Source organism: Saimiri boliviensis, chromosome 5 (genome assembly GCF_048565385.1).
Source record: "Saimiri boliviensis isolate mSaiBol1 chromosome 5, mSaiBol1.pri, whole genome shotgun sequence".
NCBI lineage: Eukaryota > Metazoa > Chordata > Mammalia > Primates > Cebidae > Saimiri > Saimiri boliviensis.
Genome location: NC_133453.1, coordinates 62,475,167 through 62,498,493, shown reverse-complemented (window position 1 = coordinate 62,498,493; position 23,327 = coordinate 62,475,167). Strand labels below are relative to the sequence as shown.

The 23,327-nt window shown below is 40.0% G+C and overlaps 1 protein-coding gene and 1 non-coding gene across 2 annotated transcripts; both read right to left on the bottom strand.

The window, feature by feature from the left end:
- Positions 1-413: 413 nt before the first annotated feature.
- LOC120364301 (large ribosomal subunit protein eL32-like) lies at positions 414-22,803 on the bottom strand. Its single transcript, XM_039469874.2, has 2 exons — positions 22,769-22,803; positions 414-896 (listed from the first exon to the last, which is right to left on the bottom strand). Exons 1-2 carry the CDS (start codon positions 22,786-22,788, stop codon positions 470-472), a joined length of 447 nt encoding a protein of 148 aa, XP_039325808.2. The 5' UTR covers positions 22,789-22,803; the 3' UTR covers positions 414-469.
- On the bottom strand, positions 4,462-4,565 carry LOC120364480 (small nucleolar RNA U13). The gene has a single exon (XR_005579731.1). It is a non-coding gene; the product is annotated as a small nucleolar RNA U13 (small nucleolar RNA).
- Positions 22,804-23,327: the final 524 nt, after the last annotated feature.

Sequence of the window (23,327 nt, the reverse complement as noted above, 5' to 3'; positions counted from 1 at the left end):
CTAAAGTAGAAAACATAGACACCAACAGCTCTTGAGTCAGTGTCCTTTAAGAACCATGTGGCTGTCTCTCCTTCATTCCAGTCTGAAAAATCCTGGAGAAGGCCTCTGATTGTACTGGCTTAGATCAAGTGCCTACACCTGATCTAGCAAGTGGCTGTAGCCATGTGGATGGTGGTGGGAGAGGGGGATATTACTCCTTAGGAAAGAGTGCTGTTAGCGAAGGCAACAGCACAGATAACTGCCAGGGCAAGTAATTCTTTTTTTTTCCAAATATATATTTTATTTCACTTTACAGAGCAGGTAATTCTTTTTTTTTTTTTTTTTTTAAAAACTAAGGAACATGCCAGTTTTATTTAAACACAAAACGTGCACATAAGCTGTCTACTCATTTACTTAGCCAAGAAGCGGAAGACTTAAAACTAAGGAAGATGCCAGTTTTATTTAAACACAAAACGTGCACATAAGCTGTCTACTCATTTTCTTCGCTGCGCAGCCTGGCATTGGGGTTGGTGACTCTGATGGCCAGCTGGGCAGCTCTTTCCACGATGGCTTTGCGGTTCTTGGAGGAAACATTGTGAGCAATCTCAGCACAGTAAGATTTGCTGCACATCAGCAGCACTTCCAGCTCCTTGACGTTGTGGACCAGGAACTTCCGGAAGCCACTGGGCAGCATGTGCTTTGTTTTCTTGTTGCTCCCATAACCAATGTTAGGCATCAAGATCTGGCCCTTGAACCTTCTACGAACCCTGTTGTCAATACCTCTGGGTTTCCACCAGTTACGCTTAATTTTGACGTATCGGTCCGCCTGGTGCCGGATGAACTTCTTGGTTCTCTTTTTGACGATCTTCCGTTTCACAAGGGGTCTAAGGGCGGCCATGATGCCGAGGAATTCGCTGCTATGTCCGTGGGCAGCACCGAGGAAGAGACCAGAGCAGGTAATTCTTAAGAATTTTAGTGGAATTAAATTAGAAGAGCTGGAAGCTATATAATTAATTATTTTTAAATTACATATTTAATTACATTTAACTTCAATTATAATTACTAATTGATCCAGGTCTGCTAGCACTGTAGCTGGCCCCACCACAATAGATTTTTAGACTTCTTTGGCCTACAAGTTTGTACTCATAATTTTCTTCTTCTAATTTTTTGTTAGTTTTCTTTTTGGTATCTAATTATAATCGTTCTAAATACTAATAATTTTGTTACCTAATAGTTTTAACTCATATTCCTATTTTGTTCCAGAATTATAGAAAACAATCGGGCCGGGTGCAGTGGCTCACGTCTATAATCCCAGCACTTTGGGAGGCCAAGGTGGGAGGATCACGAGGTCAAGAGATCGAGACCATCCTGGTCAACAAGGTGAAACCCCGTCTCTACTAAAAATACAAAAATTAGCTGGGCATGGTGGTGTGTGCCTGTAGTCCCAGCTACTCGGGAGGCTGAGGCAAGAGAATTGCTTGAACCCAGGAGGCGGAGGTTGCGGTGAGCCGAGATTGTGCCATTGCACTCCAGCCTGGGTAACAACAGCGAAACTCCATCTCAAAAAAAAAGAAAGAAAGAAAGAAAAAGAAAAAAAGAAAACAATCACTTGTGTTATTGTGAAGTTTATATATGTGTGTGTGTATGTGTTTATGTATATAAAGTATAAAGACTAGTAGTGTAAGGAAGCAGGAAAAGGATATCTCCATTGAGTGACTGTTTACATTCCTGTTGGAGCTACGAAGGAATTTAAAGGTACCACAGTTTGTAATAAGCCAGCATGCAGAGGATCGTATTCCCAGTTTTTGATTTAAAAAAAATTTATTGGCCAGGCGCGGTGGCTCAAGCCTGTAATCCCAGCACTTTGGGAGGCCGAGGTGGGCAGATCATGAGGTCAAGAGATAGAGACCATCCTGGCCAACACGGTGAAACCCCAACTCTTAAAATATATGTGTGTGTGTGTGTATATATATATATATATATATATATATATATATATATTATTTATTTATTTTTTACTATTTATTTTTTGAGATGGAGTCTCGCTCTTGTCGCCCAGGCTGGAGTGCAGTGCGGTGATCTTGGCTCACTGCAACCTCTTCCACCTGGGTTCAAGTGATTCTCCTGCCTCAGCCTCCCGAGTAGCTAGGACTACAGGTGTATACTGCTATGCCCACCTAATTTTTTGTATTTTTTTAAACTGTGTTGCCCAGGCTGGTCTCGAACTCCTGAGCTCAGTCAATCCGCCTGCCTTGGCCTCCCAAAGTGCTAGGATTACAGGCGTGAGCTACCACACCTGGCCCTGCTGGTATTCCCAGGTCTTGAAACAGGCCAGGTGTGGTGGCTTATGCCAGTAATCCTAGCACTCTGGGAGGCTGAGGCAGGAAGATCACTTGAGGCCAGGAGTTCAAGACCAGTCTGGGCAACATGGTGAATCCCCATCTCTACAAAAAATTAGCCAAGTGTGGTGGTGCATGCCTGTAGTTCCAGCTACTGGGAGGCTAAGGTGGAGCCGAGGAAGTTGAGGCTGCAGTGAGCTGTGTTCACACTGCTGCATTCCAGCCTGGGTGACAGAGCAGAGACACAGCCACAAACAAAACAAAACAAAACGAAACATTGAAATAATGTTGTGTTGGGTTGTTAAACAACATATAGGTCGGTGAACTACTGCTGCCCTGAGATATTACCCTTTCCCACCCCCTCACCCTCACAGTCCAATAACGAAAGGGTTAGATTGTAGTATAGCAGGGGGCTGTCCATTCTGATTGGTTTTAACATTTTGTTTTAATATTTTGATATTCAGTGATGTTAGAACACAGTTATTTGATTGTATACCCCTACTGGAATATACTACCTTGGGACACACACAACAACAAAAAAGCTGTGAAAAAAAATATCTTACATCATCTTTAATGACCAAATTGTCAGAGAGAGAGAGAGAGAGAGAGAGACAGAGAGAGACTGCAAGATTATAAGCTGCCTCTAGCTCCCTGAACTCCAGTGGAAAGAGAACGGGGTAAGAAAGATTTTTATACTATGGTCCAAAAATCTATCTAAAGCATTCAGGAAGCCACTGGATACAGAAGTCATTTGCAAGAGTTCACCCTCTACCGGAGTGCTGAAGAAACCTCATTGTTGAGGTACTGTTGCACTGGTACTGTGGTACTCTATAAAATTAAATATTATTAGAAGTCCATAAACTTCTCATTTACAAACCTCCCTTCCAGCATCTAGTACAAGAAATTTCTCAGGACTTCAAAACAGATCTGCGCTTCCAGAGGACAGATATTGGTGCTTTGTGCAGGCAAGGGAGGCCTATTTGGCTGGCCTTTCTGAAGACACCAACCTTTGTCAAATGTGTAACAATTATGGCAAAAGACATCCAGCAAGCACACCACATACCTGAAGAACATGCTTAAGAATTCACTGTGATGGAAAACATTTCATTTATGCATACACTCTCTCTCTCTCTTTTCTTTCTGACACTGGTAGTTGTGAATGTTAGTTATTTTTTTCTCCATGAGGTCAAATGGTACCTACATACAATGATTTCAAGTGGAAAAACAGATGACAGAAATCAGGTATTGGCAATTTCTCCATATTCATTTGTGTATGAATTTTTAATATAAATGCAAGGACACAGATTTGATTATATGAATGTATCAAATTTTCACATGCACCATAAAAATATGCACAACTATTATGTATCAATAGCAAATTTTAAAAATGCAAGGACACAAAGCATTAATGTAAGTCAAAATGTTTCAGTGAACAAGTTTCAGCGGTTCCACATTTTTTTTCTTTTTTCTTTTTTCTTTTGTTTTTTTTTTTTTTTTTTTTTTTGTGACGGAGTTTCTCATCACTCAGGCTGGAGTGAAATGGCGCAATCTCAGCTCACTGCAACCTCTGCCTCCCGGGTTCAAGTGATTCTCCTGTCTCAGCTTCCCGAGTAGCTGGGATTACAGGCACCCAGCTAATTTTTGTATTTTTCAGTAGAGATGGGATTTCACCATGTTGACCAGGCTGGTCACAAACTCCTGACCTCAGGCAATCCGCCCACCTCGGCCTCCCAAAGAGCTGGATTTGCAGATGTGAGCCACCGCGCCTGGTCAGCAGTTCAACTTTATAACAATTATAAATAAACCTGTTAAAATTTTCTGGACAATGCCAACATTCGGACTTTTTAAAAACAAGCAAATGTCTTATTGATGGCAACTAAATAATGCTGGTAGCATTTGATAATACGGTTGATTCTGTGTGTTTACTAAACTTTTCTGAGTTGTCCTAGATACAAGTACATGTTTTTAATGTTGTCTGTCTTCTGTGCTAGTCCTGTAAGTTTGCTATTAAAATATATTAAACTAGTTTTTTTTAAAAAAGAAAGAGAAAATAAAAGAAACATAAACATTGGATATTTTATGATATTAAGGAATTCTTGTTAATTTTTAAGGCATGCTAATGGTATTGGCTTATTATTTTTCATGTCAGATGGGTAATGTACTGACTTCATAACAAGGTTCAAGGGTGGCACATCTCATACATGCATGTGAACATCCAATCATCACGCTCATGAACTACAAAAGGATCAGGATTATGTTTTTAAAAGTCTTTTTCTTTCATGATAAATACTAAAATATTTACAGATCAAATAATATAGCTGGACTACTTCACAAGAATCCCCTGGGGGTGGAGGCTAAGAGAAAAGTGAATGGGTATAGATGAAATAAGAGTGGCTATGAAGTGATGATTTTTGTGGCTGTGGGATTGGTCACTGAATTAATCTCTCTATTCTTGTGTATGATAAAAATTTTTCATTATAGGCCTGCTGTAGTGACTCATACCTGTAATCCCAGCACTTTGGGAAACCGAGGTGGGCAGATGGCTTTAGCCAGGAGTTCAAGATCAGCCTGGACAACACTGCAGAACTCTGTCACTACAAAAAATAGCCACGATCACACTGCTCTACTCCAGCCTGAGTGACAAGAGTGAGACCCCGTCCCCTCCCCTCAAAAAATTCCATTATAAAAAGTCAACAAGGTTAAATTTATTTAATATCACTCCTGGAGGTCACATAACTAAATTCCCTAACTTTATGGTTGGAAAAAAATTGAGTAAAAAATTCATTCACATCCCTTTGCAAAAAAAGCCTTTTGGAAAGAAGCACTTGCTTTTCGGAAAAAAAATTTCACTTACTATATCAGCTATGTGATCTGTAGCAAATTACTTAACTTCTCTAAGTCGTATTGCAGTTATCTGCATAATGAGGCTAATAGCACTTATCATGAAGGGCTTTGTGAGAACTAAAGGAAATAGCACCTGTAAAGTGCCTAGCACAATGAGCAGAGAGTAGATGCTCAGTAGTTGGCAATTGTCACTATTATAAAGTGTCTAAGATCACACAGCTTGTAGCAGCACAGTCAGATTTAAAGCACAGGCTTCCTGATGCACCATCCTGCCATATTAGGTTATTTCTTTTGAGTAACAAGCTTTTAATAAGTACCAGTTGGACTGACAAAAACAGAGAAACACGTGAATGGAAATTAATTGACAGCTGACAAGAAGATTTGTTTCCCTAGGTCTGATATGATATCATATCTTCAATAATGGCATCAATCTTGTTTTTCATAGACAGCCATGGCCTGACTGCATCCTTGCCATGACCACATTTGGTTCCATGAGGACTGGTTTGAATAAAAGGAATTTCGGAGGTTTTCTATTTTTAAATCTGTAACAAGAGGCCCCATATGCAGCACAACTACCTGTAGATGATAATCTGACTTGACCAAGGTCCCCCTGCTACATAGAGGCAGAAATGGGTTTAGAACTTAAATTTCTAGGTCTATATATTTGCTTTCAGTAAATATACTATTTTTACTTATTTATTTTTGAGACGGTAGAGTGCAGTTGCATGATCATGGCTCACTGCATTCCCAAACTCCTGGGCTCAAGCGAGCCTCCTTGCCTTAGCTTCCTGAGTAGCAAGGACTACAGGTATGAGCCACTGTGCCTGGCTAATTGTTAATTTTTTTGTAGAGACATGGTCTCACTGTGTTGCCCAGGCTGGTATTGAACTCTTGGCCTCAAGCAATCCTCTTGCCTTGGCTTCCCAAAGTGCTTGGATTACAGCTGTGAACCGCAGTGCCTGGGCTGAATATATTGCTTTTAGATGTTTACACATCAGGAAAAATAATTTCCACTATAAAGCATACAATGCAAGAATTACTGTCTAAGAATCAACAATAAGGAATGTTCCATTTATCATCACATGGACTATTGCTTTTTCGTCTTTCTTTTTTATTTTTATTTTTTCTTTTGAGCCATCAGTTTCAGCAGATGCCCTTTGCCAGATGCTCCTGGCACTCTGAACTTTTTGTCATCGATTTGAGGAAGAGCTGCAGGGCTTTAACTAATGCATGTATTTATTGGCATTATTCTGTTTGTTCTCTGCTTACATAAGCCTCCCCACTTCTTTCTTCTTCCTCAGTAATTTTGGAAACCTTTCATAGGAAGGGAAAAGAGAATAGGATGTCTTTATTCTCTGGACTTCTTGGTGGAAGTAAGGGAGAATATATGATGGAATTGATGAATGGAATTGATGAATGGAAATGATAAGACTAAAGGACTTTTACCCCAGTCACTCTGCTACTATACTAATGAAAAAATTAATTGTGTTTAATAAACACCTAACGTTGTGCTATATGCTGAGAACACACCGGTCATTCAGACATTTTATTTGTTCAGTGTACCTGCCCTCAGACAGAACAGAGTTTAGTAGGTTAGGTAGATGGGTATCAAAACAACTACAGTAAAAAGCCAGAAAAGATAACGGTTAAACAGAGGTGAAAATGAAATGCTTTAGGAAGAAGAGAGAAGTTCTGATGAGAACAGACAGGCTTGCTGAGAGAAAGTGGATGTGGTTGGGGCCACGAGGGATCTTACTTCAGCAGACTGAGAATCAGAATTTAAGACTTGTTACTCCAAGACTGTTGGTGGTTCCAGCATATGAAGGAAATTGGAAAGGACAGGGTGTATTCTGAGAACACTGGTGTGGCTTCAACTACCAGAGGCAATTCTACTTGAGAGTTCTTTCTTGCCTTTTCAAAATAAAACGTAAAAACACAGAGGATAAAAATAATCAAACCAAATCAAAGTTAAAAGAATAACAATACGATATGGAACAGGCCAGATTCTTTCTATTTCAGAACCCACAAGTCAAGGAAGAGGCCATATGTATCTCTACAACATGAACGTGGCCATCCATTCATCAAATATTTAATGAATCCCATTGCGTGCTGGGCATTGGGACAAATGCTATGGACAAAGCAGTGAACAAGACAGCCGGAGCTTCTGAGTTCACAAAGTTTATTCCGACTAGGGACACAGTCTTTAAACAGCAACTAATTACATAATTACAACCGTAATAGGCAGTGAAGAAGTGAAGATGCTAGGGGAATAGCTAAAGTCTGGGGTATTAGGAATTCTTTAATATATTTGAAGTGAGTGCTAAAGGAAGAGTAAGGGCAGGAGCTGGAGTTAGGATTGAGGCCAGGGGAAGAGTGTTCAGGGCAGGAGGAAACAGAACAAGAAAAAAAAAGAAAGAAAGAAATATATTGGTACAAGTTACCAGGCCTTTCTGTTTCGGGTGGAGATGAAATAATCCTTTAGAGAGACTCTTAGCTGCAACTATGTTTGAGGCTTTTATCTGCTGGAGCAACAACTAGTAGTGTTAAGGCTTGGACGTTGTAGTCAGTAAACATTTCTTGAAGTGAAACATAATAAAGGTTCTGAGGGCTACATACTCTCAGTGCAAATTATTTAGAGTCCCTAACTTCTATCATTTCATTACAAAAAGGAGAAGGAAATGGAACAGATAGGGCCTGGCTGCTGTTGTGGAAACAGGAACTTCGTGTTATATGAAGTAAGCTCTGGGACAGGAATTCCAGTAATAACAGGTTGACTCTTGGCAAATCTGCATCTTTGTTCTCTCACTGAAAGTAAGGAGATTATATAAGATGGAGATTTTCTAAGTGCAACTTTTGGTCTGACATAGTATGGAAAGCAAGGTCCAAAAGCTTATACTGTATAGATTTGAGTGGAAAAAAAAAAGCAAGCAAGCCATTTACTGAAGGCAACAGGGAGCCTTCCTGATATATTTCAAAGAATTTTATTAAACTGAAAGAGGATCCAAATGTGGATTCCTTTCTCTGGGCTCCCGATTAGGAATTGATTGCCACCACCTGTTTTTATTCATACCAGCATCTGTTATTGTCTAAAACAAATACTCTCCCTTCACTACAGTCCTCAGTGTCTCAACAACTTTCCTAACAATTCAGGAAACCAAGCACTCTCCAAGGAGGTGGGTTCATATAAGTTTCTTCAACCCTAGCCTCCTAGGATCCTTCCCCAGGGCAGCCAATTCTCAGGCTTCTTTTCCAGGCACGTCAGTCTTCTATAACTAAAGGAAAAAATTTTTTTAACCATAAAAATAAATATACCTTTATAACTTAATTTTTTCCCCATAGGTTACTGGGGTACAGGTGGTATTTGCTTACATGAGTAAGTTCTTTAGTGGTGATTTGTGAGATTTTGGTGCACCCATCACCCGAGCAGTGTACACTGTACCCTTTTTGTAGTCTTTTATCCCTCACCCCTCCCAACCTTCTCCCCAAATCCCCAAAGTCCATTGTATCATTCTTATGATACAATGCCTTTGCGTCCTCATAGCTTAGCTCACGCATGTCAGTGAGAACATACAATATTTGGTTTTCCACTCCTGAGTTACTTCATTTAGAATAATAGTCTCGAATTCATCCAGATCACTACAAATGCCATTAATTCATTCATTTTTATGTCTGAGCAGTATTCCATCATACATGTATGTAATATATATATCACAGTTCCTTTCTTTCTTTCTTTTTTTTTTTTTTGACAGTGTCTCGCTCTTGTCACCCAGGCTGGAATGCAGTGGCGCAACCTAGGCTCACTGCAACCTCCACCTCCCAGGTTCAAGCAATTCTCCTCTCTCAGCCTCCTCAGTAGCTGGGATTACAGGCACATGCCACCATGCCCAGCTAATTTTTGTATTTTTACTAGAGACAGGGTTTTGCCGTGTTGGCCAGGCTGGTCTTGAACTCCTGACCTCAGGTGATTTGCCTGCCTCGGCCTCCCAAAGTACTGGGATTACAGGCGTGAGCCACCACTCCTGGCCTATATCACAGTTTCTTTATCCACTCGTTAATTCATGGGTATTTGGTTTGGCTCCACAATTTTGCAACTGCAAATTGTGCTGCTATAAACATGCATGTGCAAGTATCTTTTTTGTATAATGACTTCTCTTCCTCTGGGTAGACACCCAGTAGTGGGATTACTGGATCAAACAGTAGCTCTACTTTTATTCTTTAAGGAATCTCCACACTGTTTTCCATAGTGGCTGCACTAGTTTACATTCTCACCAGCAGTATAGAAGTGTTCCTGCATCCACCCTGACATTTACTGTTTTTTAATTTTTTGATTATTGTCATTCTTCCAGGAGTAAGGTTGAATTGCATTGTGGTTTTGATTTGCATGTCCCTGATCATTAGTGATATTGAGCATTTTTTTCATACGTTCGTTGGCCATTTGTGTATCTTCTTTTGAGAATTATCTATTCATGTCCTTAGCCCACTTTTTGATGGGATGGTTTGTTTTTTCTTACTGATTTGTTTGAGTTCATTGTAGATTCTGGATATTAGTTCTTGGTCAGATGTGAAGGTTTTCTCCTGCTCTGTGAGTTGTCTGTTTACTCCACTGACTGTTCCTTTTGCCATGCAAAAGCTCTTTAGTTTAATTGAGTTCCAACTGTTTATCTTTGTTTTTATTGCATTTGCTTTTGGGTTCTTGGTCATGAAATCCTTGCCTAAGTCGATGTCTAGAGGGTTTTTCCAATGTTATCTTCTCAGATTTTTATAGTTTCAGGTCCTAGATTTAAGTCCTTAATTCATCTTGAGTTGATTTTTTGTATAACGTGAGAGAGGAGGATCCAGTTTCATTCTCCAACACGTGGTTTGCCAATTATTCCAGCACCATTTGTTGAAAAGGGTGTCCTCTCCCCACCTTATGTTTTTGTTTGCTTTGTTGAAGATCAGTTACCTATAAGTATTTGGGTTTATTTCTGGGTTCTCTATTCTGTTCCATTGGTCTATGAAAAGGATGTTTTAAATATATAATTTCTCACTCTGTCACCCAGGCTGGAGTGCAGTGGTGTGATCTTGGCTCACACAGCCTTGACCTCCCAGGCGCAGGTGATCCTCCCACCTCAGCCTCCTGAGTAGCTGGAACCACAGGCACATTCCATGAAGCTTGGATAATTTTTTTTTTTTTTTTTTCTGGTAGAGATGGGGTTTCACCATGTTGCTCAGACTGGTTTCAAACTCTTAGACTCAAGTGATCCATCCGTCTTGGCCTCCCAAAGTGCTGGGATTACAGGTGTTAACCATCATGCCCAGCCCATAACTTGTAATGATTCTGTTGTCTCCACGTGGCAATAAAGGTAGGTATGAGAAGGCTGGCCAGGGATCTTCTGCATATCTGCTCTTGCAAACAGTGGCCTCTGCAGCTAGTGGAGCTCACCAAGATTTGGGCTAGGAGTAATAGTTAACCAAGGCCCTGGAAATCACAGCTGTTCCAAAAGGGGCATGGGCAATGGTTGGACTCCCTTAATATTTCAATTGGGGCAGAAATTAAAGGCCAATGGTAACATCTCATCATAAACTTCTTTATTTGAAGCCCTGATGGGAAGTTTTCCCTCATCTTTTCTTCTTTTTCTTTTTTCTTTTTTTTAAAAATAGAAACATATCTGAAAAGTCAGCAAGCATAATCCCAAGAAAGGATTTTTGACAAAGAGCCTTTAGATAAAAACATATTTACCAAAAAACAATTTTTCAATCAAGGGCTTTTAGACACTGTATTATTCTCTTTCCTTATAACAGATATTCAGACTACTTCTTGGAAGGGCCCCAAATGGCTTGCTTAAGAACAGTGGACAATAGTCACAGCCTCCTAATTCCATCAGTCAGAAAAAATTGTGGTTCCAGAAGTTTTTGCTTATAGGGCATTTGATAGAGTATCCTGGACAGAGATTGACATAGAAATCTGTGTTTCTCCAGTAGGGTTTCCATGGCAAGTCTACAGATTTTCTCATTTGTTACAGCAATAACCTTGGTCTTGATAACTAATATAATTATAATAAACCTGAGATTAAAAAGATGAGTCACTCTAGTTAGATGAGGTTCTCTTGTGAGGGCCAGGATAGTATATTTGGCACCCAACCACCCTCCGCACAGAATCATCTAGAACTGTGCTATCTAATATGGTGTCAATTGCCCACATATAGCTATTTAGATTTAAATTACTTGAAAATTAAAAATTTAGTTTCTGACTTTCAAATGCTGTATTTCTAGTGCCCCATAGAGCTATTGGTTACCCATTGGACAGCACAGTTATGGGACATTCTATTATCATAGAAGTCCTGTTGGACAGCATTGATCTAGAAGAATCAGTTTTATCTGTAAATGTATCAATTACTAATTCAATTAGTAATTCATTTGAATTGAGATACCTTCCTTAAATTTTTTCAGCCTCACCATAAACCAGAAACAAAGCAAGGCAACAATAAATTGGTGACAATAAATTACAGAATTTCAGAGTCTGAGGAACTTTGGTAGCATTTTGTCCACTTCACTAGGCCAAGAATTTGAAAATCATCTTCTTCTAAACTTCAGGGTCTCTTTCAGGGCTACCATAAAACATTACCTAATTTTTCATTTCTAAATTGCAAAACTTACTAGATTAGATTGGAAGCTTCCTGCCCCTCATCCTCAGTCTCCAGCAAAGGGCAAAATATCTTATAATGTTTGTGCATATGCTGAGCTGCAGTCTCCTATTTTAGAGATAAAGAAAATGAATCCTAGAGAAGGAAAATGGTTTTCCCAAGGTTATGGAGGGAGGTAATAATAAGACAGTACGAGGACAGAATCTTCTGTGTGTTCTTTCCACGGCACTCTGCTGATTTCTCACAACTGCTTTCTTTCTTCGAATACTTAGTTGTAGAGGCTGGTACAGCTTCCCACAGTTCAGTTGAGTGCAATTATTGTTTCTCTGTCTTTTATTTTAGTGTTTTTAATTCATTTACCATCTATCAGTGCTGAAAGCATCAAAGGGGAGTATTTTCTTGTACTAAGCAAAGATAGTCTAGCATTAAAGAAAAATTACTAGGAAGAAATACAGCAAAATATTAGCATATCTCTCTGTGTAGAATTATGATATAAATTAAAGTCATATATTTTAATAATTTTAAAAATAAATTTAAAAATTTAAATAAAACAATTTTATTAATAATATATTTTAAAATATATATATTTTCTTTTCTTTTTTTTGAGACGAAGTTTCACTCTTGTTACCCAGGCTGGAGTGCAATGGCATGATCTCGGCTCACCGCAATCTCCGCCTCCTGGGTTCAGGCAATTCTCCTGCCTCAGCCTCCTGAGTAGCTGGGATTACAGGCACACACCACCATGCCCAGTTGATTTTTTGTGTTTTTAGTAGAGACGGGGTTTCACCATGTTGACCAGGATGGTCTCGATCTCTTGACCTCGTGATCCACCCTCCTCGGCCTCCCAAAGTGCTGGGATTACAGGCGTGAGCCACCGCGCCCGGCTATTTTCTTTTTAAATCTTTTTTGTACATTCCAATTTTTCTCAAATCATCAATTTTAAATATTTTATTAATATTTTTCTCATGAACTACTTTATAATCAGAAAAGAACATTCTATGTAATATATGTATGATATAATATTGTAATATATATATGATCTCCATCTCCTGTTTGTATTGTTTGAAAGGATCCTACCTTCATTTGCATAGAGTGAAGCAGTGGGCTCCCATTAAAAAGGATGAAGGGCACTTTAATTATCCTACAGATATTTGGACAGTCAAGGATGGCATTCATTTGTGCTACTCCATTTCTCATATTTTCAGTTGAAAGAGCAGACTGTTGTCTGAAATGGTTGCTGGTCCTGAAGCTGAAACCACCTCAGTCCCCTTTTTATTCTCAGGCTCTCTTTTGGCTCTTTGTAAATGTGCAGCCTTTTTTTATTCTCGCCAACCTATTGATTTCCATACATATCATACACGTAGATATATATTTAAACATTTTAATTAACTAATTAATTAATTTAAGATAGGGTCTGGCTCTGTTTCCCAGGCTGGAGTGCAGTGGCGCAATCTTGGCTCAGTGCAAACTCCACCTCCTGGGCTCCAGCCATCCTCCCATCTTAGCCTCCTGAGTAGCTGGCACTATAAGTGTGCACCACCATGCTTGGCTATTTTTTTTTTTTTTTTGAGACGGAGTTTCGCTCTTGTTACCCAGGCTGGAGTGCAATGGCGCGATCTCGGCTCACTGCAACCTCCACCTCCTGGGTTCAGGCAATTCTCCTGCCTCAGCCTCTCCAGTAGCTGGGATTACAGGCGTGCGCCACAATGCCCAGCTAATTTTTTGTATTTTTAGTAGAGACGGGGTTTCACCTTGTTGACCAGGATGGTCTCGATCTCTTGACCTCGTGATCCACCCGCTTCGGCCTCCCAAAGTGCTGGGATTACAGGCGTGAGCCACTGCGCCTGGCCGCTTGGCTATTTTTTTAAATTTTTTTGTAGAAATGAGATTTTGCCATTTGCCCATGCTGTCTTGAACTACATATATATCTTTTTTGGAAAAAAGCCTTCTTACCTATCCACGAAATTCAAGACAACAAAAAAGTATAAACTATTAATCGTAGGGGTAGATTTTGTATTTTGCTTAGCAGGTAGATTTTATATTTCACTTTGCTGGTTAATTTCCTTAACATTGCACCTCACCCTTCTAAGTCACATAAAAAGGAGTATAATCCTAGGTTTTTGTACAGTAGAAATAAAAATAAATTAAAAATGAACCTCAGAACTATTAATGATGTGTGTGTGTCAGAGAGAGATACAGAGGAAAGACAGGAATTGATTTTACTCTTTGGTGGGTCAGCCTAGGTATGTTTTAAGGTGTTTTTCTGCATTCATTAAAAAAATTCTAGTGAAATCCCATAAAACTTAAATTGTGTCTCTTTCAAAAGACGAGAACTATAGAAAATTTGAATATCTCAATTATCATTTCATGTATGTTTCTTTCCCCTTCCAGCTTTCTTTTCCTTTTCTGAACCCCAACCACCCTCACCATGCCAGTTCCCTGATGCTGCTAATCAAAATAAAAAATCTGAAAACAGCATCTGTTTTGCTACTTTTCAGCTATGCCCAGATATTAACAATTAACCCATTTATGCCAGAGGTTGCAAATTTTTTTTGTGTGAAAAATCAGACCTTGGCGATGATCTTGAGCAGTAGCTATAAATAACTTCCACAAGCTTAGCATTCCAATAATGGAACACTAGGCATACATATCAAGAGCCTAAGAAGCTGTGCCAATTTGCTACTGACATTTTTCTACTTAATAGTGTATTTAATATATACTGCAAAAACATACACATTTTACTCAATGGACTTAGTAAAAGAAAGCTGTTTCATTTAGATTTTTAAAAAATGCAGCCATATGTATTTTCTGCCAAAGCTGTCTCTCATGCAAAACATTGGCTCACCAAGCTAGATACATCCTTGCTCATTAAAAAATTTTTTTTGCCATAGAAACTGCTTTCTTCAGTTTCTCATTCTCCCTGGGCCATGTGTGAGGGTCAGAACCTATCCAAGTCATAATGGCATAAATTATCCAGTTCAGTTAATGATTTCAATGGTTTCTTATGGAAAAATATCTTCTAGAACCCCATCTTAGTAACTCAAATAAAGAAGGTTTCAGGACAAAGGCAGCCAGTGAAGGAGGCCTTTCCTTTCCTGTTTTCCCTTTTTCTTGCTCCATTTTGCCCTTTGTGCTCCAACTGCATTTTTTTTTTTTTTTTTTTTTGAAACAGGGTCTCACTCTGTTGCCTACGTTGGAATGCAGTGGCGTGATCATGGCTCACTGAAGCCTCAATCTCCCAGGCTCAGGTGATCCTCCTACCTCAGCATCCCAAGTAGCTAGGATCACAGATTTGCATCACCACACCTGGCTAATTTTATTTTTTGTACAGACCAGGTCTCACTATGTTGACCAAGCTGCTCTTCAATTCCTGAGCTCAAGCAATCCACTTGCCACTGCCTCCCAAAGTGCTGGGATTACAGGTGTGAGCCATTGCACCTAGCTTGAGTTCTTTTAGACAGTGTTGAAATTGGATCACTGTATCCTTATTTTGTTTTGATGAGTGGTATTAATTTAAAAAAAAGATCTACATTCATGTGTAGGTGCAAATGTAGATAAAGGATGTGGCACCTATCAGTTCTTTAGACACTTGGCAGATGTGGTTGAGGTGCCTTTTGCCTAATCTTACTTCCAGGGGTTAATTCCTAAAGTATTCTTTGGTTGCCTTCTCATTTGAATTTTAGCTGTAAGCCCAGGATTTAACCACACAAAGATACACAGGGTTTAGATTTTACTGCAAAACAGTATACTAATTTTCTTTTACAAAATTGTTATTGTTGGGTTTCTTTATATTTAAAATGTATTTTGGGGCCTCACACTGTGGCTCTCGTCTGTAATCCCAGAACATTGGGAGGCTGAGGTGGGGAGTTGCTTGAATGCAGGAGTTCCAAGATCAACCTGATAACATGGCCAAACCTGTCTTTACAAAAGAAAACAACAACAACAACAACAACAACAACAACAACCCAAACCAAAAATACAAAAAAGATACAAAATTAGCTGGGCATGGTGGTGTTCACCTGTGGTTCCAGCTACTCAGGAGGCTGAGGTGGGAGTATCGCTTGACCCTGGGAGGTTGAGTCTGCAATAAGCTGTGACTGTGCCACTACACTCCATTCTGGGTGACAGAGAAAGACCCTGTCTCAAAGGAAAAGAAAAAAAAAAGATTTTGAGGTCAAAGAGGGACATGCGAGGTAATATCTCTGGGAGTGGGAGAGCACTGTACAATAAAGTACAATGAAGGCAGCAGAAAGGTTAAAAAAAAAAAAGTGAGACATTAGCATTGGTTTCCCAGGGGCTTGCCCAGTCATCTTGACCTTGCCATTGAACCTAGAATAGTTTTGCTATAATCTCCTGCAAGGCTGGATCCAGGCAAACTTGTAAAAAGAAAAACAAAGGTCAACAAAGCAATTCTGCCAAGTGGCACCTCCCTTCCTTAATCTTAAACGGGTTTTAAGTTTCTTTTGCAATCTCCTATTCACTCCTAAGGGCTACCTATATCATTAACTTTCTACTCACTCCATGCCCTGAAGCATCCCAGGTTTTTTTTTTCCTCTTGATTTCATTGCCAGAGAGCTCTGCTCTGGTACCTATTGACACTCTTGTATCTGTCCTTATTTGTAATGGGATTACAAGACAGCTTTATGATATCTTTATTCCCTCTGCATGCCAGCAACTTTGTGTGTGAAGCTTGAACTACTACTTGTAGGTGATAACTTCCAAATCCAAACATTTCTGTGTGTTGCAACTGTAGTCATTTCAAAATCAACGTCTGAAAACTGAACTTCTTGTTTCCCCTGCAAACATGCTTTGCCTTTTGTGCTGTTAATTCATTTCTCAGTAGATCAGGCTTGAAAACGGCTCAAATTTTACACTAAGAAAAGTTTAAATGTCATCCATATCCTCATACTTCTCTAATTTCCTATCAGAATGAATCCCTCTCCATCCTCTGTACCCTAGCAGTACGTTGCTTATATCTATAGTAGAGCATCTGGGATCAATCATCTTGTACATATTGGTAGTCATTTCTAAGGATGTATGTGCTTCTTTGAAAAAAGCATGCAAGTCTCAATCTATCTTTTCCCAGCCTTCCTAACTAGTTCCTGGCATAGCAGATGGGGGTGGCAGGGGTGGGGTGTCACAAACTATGGAAATTGAAGCCTCTACTGCAGTATGTGTTTCAGTGTTGGCTAGGTTCTCAAATAGGTCTTTACTTACCACGCGCTCTCATTCTCCTCTGCAGTTTTTACAGTCGTGACTGCTTTCCTCAGACATCCTTCCCTTGCCACCTCCCTGCCTCACTCTCAAGAAATAGTCTTGCCTCCTACTTCAGTTACTTTGATCAGAAAAATTGAGACCACCAAGGAAGAGCTTCTTTCTGAGAAAGTACTCACTAGGCAAAAAATATTTCTTAACCTGACTTGCATCTTTAGACCTACTGCTCTTTCTTCATCTGTAGAATTGGGATGATATTAGTGCCCACCCTAAGGTATTACTGTAAGGATTAAATGGGACAACTTATGTGTTGAGCGGAACACCGTGCATTGGTCACTGATTCCAGAGGAGGACTCTGCTTCTTCTCATTGCACCTTGATATAGGAGTTACCAAGGAAAACACAACCTTTTCCATAGACAGCACAACATCAACCACAACAGTGTGCCTCAGTCCCCCGTGGCTAGCACATCTCTCCCAGCAGCCCAGGCAGAACAACGTGCCTGTGTGCACCCCTTCCACCTGCCACAGAGTAAGGACTCCTCCTTCTCCCCTGTGGAGTCTGAAATATTGAAAGCTTGGGATGCATCTAAGGGCCACTGAGATACACACATCACAGAGGCCAGGAATATTCCTGGAGTCTGCAACAGGGAAAGATATTCCTACACAAAGTGATAAGCCCAGTACAGTCTGTGTAGGCTATTCATATCTTGGTTAGGAAGTGTTCCGGGCTCATGCCCATCCTTATGTAGCTGAATGAGGATCCAGAGACTGTGCAGGAGACTGCCTTTCTCAACACTCTGCAAACTACCTAGTATAGTGCCTGGCACAGAGCAGGTCCTCAACGAATATAAATTAATGTTATTACTAATAACTTTCTCTCTCCTACTCATTTTTCTTCTTTTTTTCCCGCCTAGTAGAAAAGGTTGCCCTCTTTCTGTCTGTGGCTAATTCCACCTCACTGTGACTTACCTCCCCTCCTTACTGTCTTCTCAGTTATTGAGTCTTATCAGGCATCCTTTCCCCAAATTCCTATCTTAACCTTTCCTCTCTGTTTGGCTCTTTTCCCTTAGAATACAATGAGGAGTTTCAAATCCCCTCATTGCTGAATAACTCTCCTTCAACACCACATCTCTCTCTGTGCCTGCTCATGTTATTCCCACCCCTTCATAGCCACTTTTCTCGGAAGGCCAGTCTATACTTAGTATTACCACTTCCTCACAGCCTCAGTCCACTGCAAGCTCCCTCTCTCCCAACGTTCCCCTGATAATACTCCCACCAATGTCCCTGATAACCTCTTGATTGCTAAATCCAGCAGACATGCCAATTTTTCGTCTGGGGCTCTGATGTTTCTGGCCAACCCTTTTTTGAAATTCTCTCCTCTCCCTCTTACCCTGGTTTTCTGTTTTGTTTTGGATTTCTTTCTACATCCCTGGGCAGTTCATCGTAGCCTCCCTCGTGGGCCACTCTTTGCATTCCACCCTTAAATGTTGATACTCTCCTCATCCTTGGCTGTGGCTGGCCTCTCTGTTCTTTTCCCTCAGTTCCTCAGTGACTTTACCCATCCAGAAAGTTTCAACTACCACTGTTCTCCTGATGGTTAGGAAATTTATATTTAATACCCTGGGTTTCCCACAGGTTTCTACTGCAGGACTCCTTTTAGGTATTAATGTGCTAATGGGCTAGGTCTTTGAGAGAGGGAATGACAGCATCCAGGGTTTCTCACATTTATTTGGCCATAGAACTTTTTTTTTAATCCATGGGGAATCTTAAAGGCTAGCACTCTGGGAAACACACGATGGACAATTATGTTCTAGTTCTATTTCCAGTGTCTGATTTTAAGTGTCTCCCCTGGGTACCCTTAAGCACCCATATATACTTCTATCTAGTCCTCACCATGATGTACTTGTCTGAGTCCCCCACAATATCCTTGAAGGCAGCACATACATCTTTGTATCTATTGCCTGGCACAATGTCTTGCATACAGAGGTTGCCTGAAAATGTCTGATGAATGAATGGATAAACGAATGGTAACCTACCTTTTCCTGGCACAGAGTAGAATGTTCTACCAGACAGTTAAAGTAGTCCTAATTGGGTAGGACTTGAATCTGAGAATTGGTCTTGAACACCTTGTGTTAGGTGTTATAGTAGCTGCAAAGAAATATGAGAGAAACTTTTTCCTCAAGGAAGATGAAATGAACTTAAATGAAACTATCTGAGAATATTTTAACGTTAAGCTGTATGGATATAATTATAAATACTATGGGTACTCTCAGTTTGTAGAGGTCACTGAGGTCTATGGCAGTTAGGTTGGCTAGAGAATATTATAAATGGTGCTTTAGTAAGGTTACTTTGACAGGAATGCATGCAAGAGTAATTCAAAATGGGGAGCCTAGAGAAGGCTAGATTGGCCAGGAGTGAAGAGATGTGGTCTGGCATAGGATATGGTAATGGAATTTGCAAGGAAAAGGAGATTCTGCTTCTGGTGAAACTTGGTGATAGTTGGAATAGAGGTGAAAGGATAGGAGACAGTCAAGGAAGGCTTTCAGGTCTCTTTCTGAGAACATTCTGACTATAAGGCTGTTGCCAATTCAAGTTAAATGTCAAAGACAAAGCTACTAATCTTCTCATCCCCACCATATACTTTTTTCTTCTACTTTACTATTGGTTTAGTGTTTAATTATAATTTTGAATTCTTATTCTTTTATCCAGGGAATTAGCAAGCCCATAAACCTTGGTCATTCATTTCAATTACAGCCTACACATATAGATACACTGAATTTATATGTGTATAAATGAGTGTTTGTGTAATAAACTTCCTGGGTCTGTTAAAAAGGCTCAATTCTGTCCAGTTGGCTGAACTTACCTTATGGCTAGTATAAAAAGTTTTTATAACATAGATTTAGCTTAGTACCATCTTCAAATGTTATAAGAACATGCTCCCATTACCTTCACTTGGGACCTTAAAAGGAGTCAATGAATAACTTAAGCTTCAGGCTGGACACTGTGGCTCATGCCTGTAATCCCAGTGCTGGGAGGACTGCTTGAGTCCAGGAGTTTGAGACCAGTCTGGGAAACATATTAAGACCCTGTTTTTTACAAAAATAAAAGTAAAAAAGGCATGGTGGCACACACTTGTGGTGCTAGCTACTCAGGAGGCTGAAGTGGGAGGATCACTTGAGCACAGGAGTTCAAGGTTACAGTAAGCTATGATTGATTACGCCACTGCACTCCAGCCTGTGTGACAGAGCAAGACCATGTGTTTTAAAAAATATTTAATGTAAGCAGCAAGCTGATCACTCACTTTGGGTCACCATTCACAGAATGATTTATCAGTGATAATTGTCCTCTGAGTGCTGGCCTTGTGATTCATATCTTGAGCACTTGCTCTGTAGGATCTTACCATTTCAGCTAATGTATCTATCCCAAAAGTATAGAAACAGGTATTGGTGAAAATCATCCAGTGGGTGAACACATTGTATTACCCAAGCTTATGCAGAATTTTTAGAGCCTTTAATAAGCCAATGGGCAATGTGACTTTGCAAGGGGGCAAGGTTAGAGTGGGAAGTGTTTCCCAAATTCATTTGACAGCAGAACCATGGAAACACGCCCTGTCCTGGAAGTGCAAGCATCCTACAGAAATTACAATGGAAAGTCTCAATCTAGCTAAATTTCTAAAGTGGCAGATTCTTGTGATACACATTCTTCTTTTCACCCCAAGGGAAAAGTGCAGAAAGTTCAGGATATTCCACAGGTATCTGGGAAGTGTCCATTTGCTATTTGAGGTTGGACCAACTTTCAATAGAGTACCAGAGCTAGATGTACAATTGTACAATTACCAAACAAGAGTCTATAGTTCTAGGGTAGAATGCAGAAATACTGACTCCTAATGTAAAGAGTTCTTCCTACTATATTACATTTGGTTTCTTGGTGTGTTTGTGTGTGTGTGTGTGTGTGTGCATGCATAGTACTTTACAACTGTATCTTCAACTTTTAAAAAACTGTTAATATTTAATTTCTGATTTATTACTTTAGACACTCTTACACTTTAGCATAAGGCTAATGCCAAAAGCTTTGCCTAAACCAATAAACAATTATTAGTCATAGACTGAGAAGAGGAACATGAGCGTAAAGATTTATTAGTTTTTCTCTAACCATGTTAAATATTTGTAATCATTCCAACTGTAGCTGAAGCAGACTTATCTATTTTTCCTCTTTATGTGAGAAGCCTGTTATCATGTCATGAAATTAACTTCTTTGGTGTCATTTCTCTTCAGGAAGCCATACTAATTGCTACTTGAGCCAGGAGTTGGTACCTTCTTAGAGGATTAATAGTATGTTATTTTGTTGAGTTGTTTTAGTATTTTTACATATATAAAAATCAAGTTGGGCTGGGAGTGGTGGCTCACATCTGTAATCCCAGCACTTTGAGAGGCCAAGGTGGGTGGATCACAAGGTCAGGAGTTCACGGCCAGCCTGGCCAAGATGGTGAAACTCCATCTCTACTAAAAATACAAAAAATTAGCCGGGTGTGGTGGTACGCACCTGTAATCCCAGCTACTTGGGAGGCTGAGGCAGAGAATTATTTAAACTGGGGAGGCGGAGGTTGCAGTGAGCTGAGATTATGCCACTGCACTCCAACCTGGGTGACAGAGCGAGACTCTGTCTCAAAAAAAAAAAAAAATCAAGTTAAGTTGGGATTGTCCTTTCCATTCTTACTAGCATCAGGCATTAGATTGTCCCTTTGCTATTTGTAAGAAGTTTCATTTATCTTCCAAGGTATAAAACAGAATGATGAATGACATGTACTTAGGAATACTGATTTTTTACAGTATTTTTAACTTTGAACAACACTTTTTGTGCATTATTTCACTTGATCCTAACAAATTCCAAAAGGTGAACAAGGTTTAAGATCTTCGCCCAAAAGGTAAACAAGCTAAAGAAATGAAGAAAGTGAGAGCAAAAGTTTTGCCTGCAGTTAAGTGGCACAATCAGAACTGCAATTCCCGGTGTGTGATGTTCCCTACCCTGTGTCCATGGGTTCTCATTGTTCAAGTCCCGCTTGTGAGTGAGAACATTCGGTGTTTGGTTTTCTGTTCCTGCGTTAGTTTGCTGAGACTGATGGTTTTCACCTTGATCATCCCATCATCTAGGTATTGTGACTCACAGCTTTGAGTTATTTCTACAAGAGCAGGTGGTTTCTCTCTCTCTCTGGGACTGTGAGGTGTACACCATTCGGCCCTAATGCTAACTATATTCAGTAAATACGTAGCAGCCATTTTCATCCCTGACCCAATGTGTCTAGCTTTCTACTCTATTTCAGCAAGACCAATTGTTGTACCTAACTAAATTATTTTATAAAATTCAGAGATAAAACAACCACCACCCAGAACCCACTAGAAAAAGAAAAACAATAACCTTTACATGGTCAATTGTAATTATTTTTGCTTTCCTGTTTGGGAATGTGTATGAGCTTTTCCTCTCTCCCTACTTTAAGTGTGTATAATTGAAGAATGTTTTTATGCTAACCTTTATGTCCATATTAGATTGCATCTCTTTTTTTTTTCTTATTATACTTTAAATTCTGGGATACACGTGCAAAACTTGCAGGTTTCTTACATAGGTATACATGTGCCATGGTGGTTTGCTGCACCCATCAACCCGTCATCTAGGTTTCAAGTCCCACATGCATTAGGTATTTGTCCTAATGCTCTCCCTCCCCTTGCCCCCTACCCCACGACAGGCCCCAGTGCGTGATGTTCCCTTACCTGTGTCCATGTGATCTCATTGTTCAACTCCCACTTATGAGTGAGGACATGAAGTGTTTGGTTTTCTGCTTCTGTGTTAGTTTGCTGAGCATGATGGTTTCCAGCCTCATCCATGTCCCTGAAAAGGACATGAACTCATTATTTTTTATGGCTGTATAGCAGGTGTCCCCAAACTTTTTACACAGGGGGCCAGTTCACTGTCTCTCAGACCGTTGGAGGGCTGCCACATACTGTGCTCCTCTCACTGACCACCAATGAAAGAAGTGCCCCTTCCTGAAGTGCGGCGAGGAGCCGAATAAATGGCCTCAGGGCGCCGCATGCGGCCTGCAGGCCATAGTTTGGGGACGCCTGCTGTATAGTAGTCCATTGTGTATATGTGCCACATTTTCCTTGTCCAGTCTATCATTAATGGGCATTCGGTTTGGTTCCAAGTCTTTGCTATCGTAAATAGTGCTACAATAAACATAAGTGTGCATGTGTCTTTATAGTAGAATGATTTGTAATCCTTTGGGTATATACCTAGTAATGGGATTGCTGGGTTAAATGGTATTTCTGATTC

Excerpts from the sequence above, each read along its gene's own strand:
- LOC120364301 (XM_039469874.2), bottom strand. The coding sequence starts at position 22,788 with ATGAGATCACATGGACACAG. Across the intron at positions 897-22,768 it reads ATGAGATCACATGGACACAG|CAGCGAATTCCTCGGCATCA; the intron begins GTAAGGGAACAT and ends CCACGGACATAG.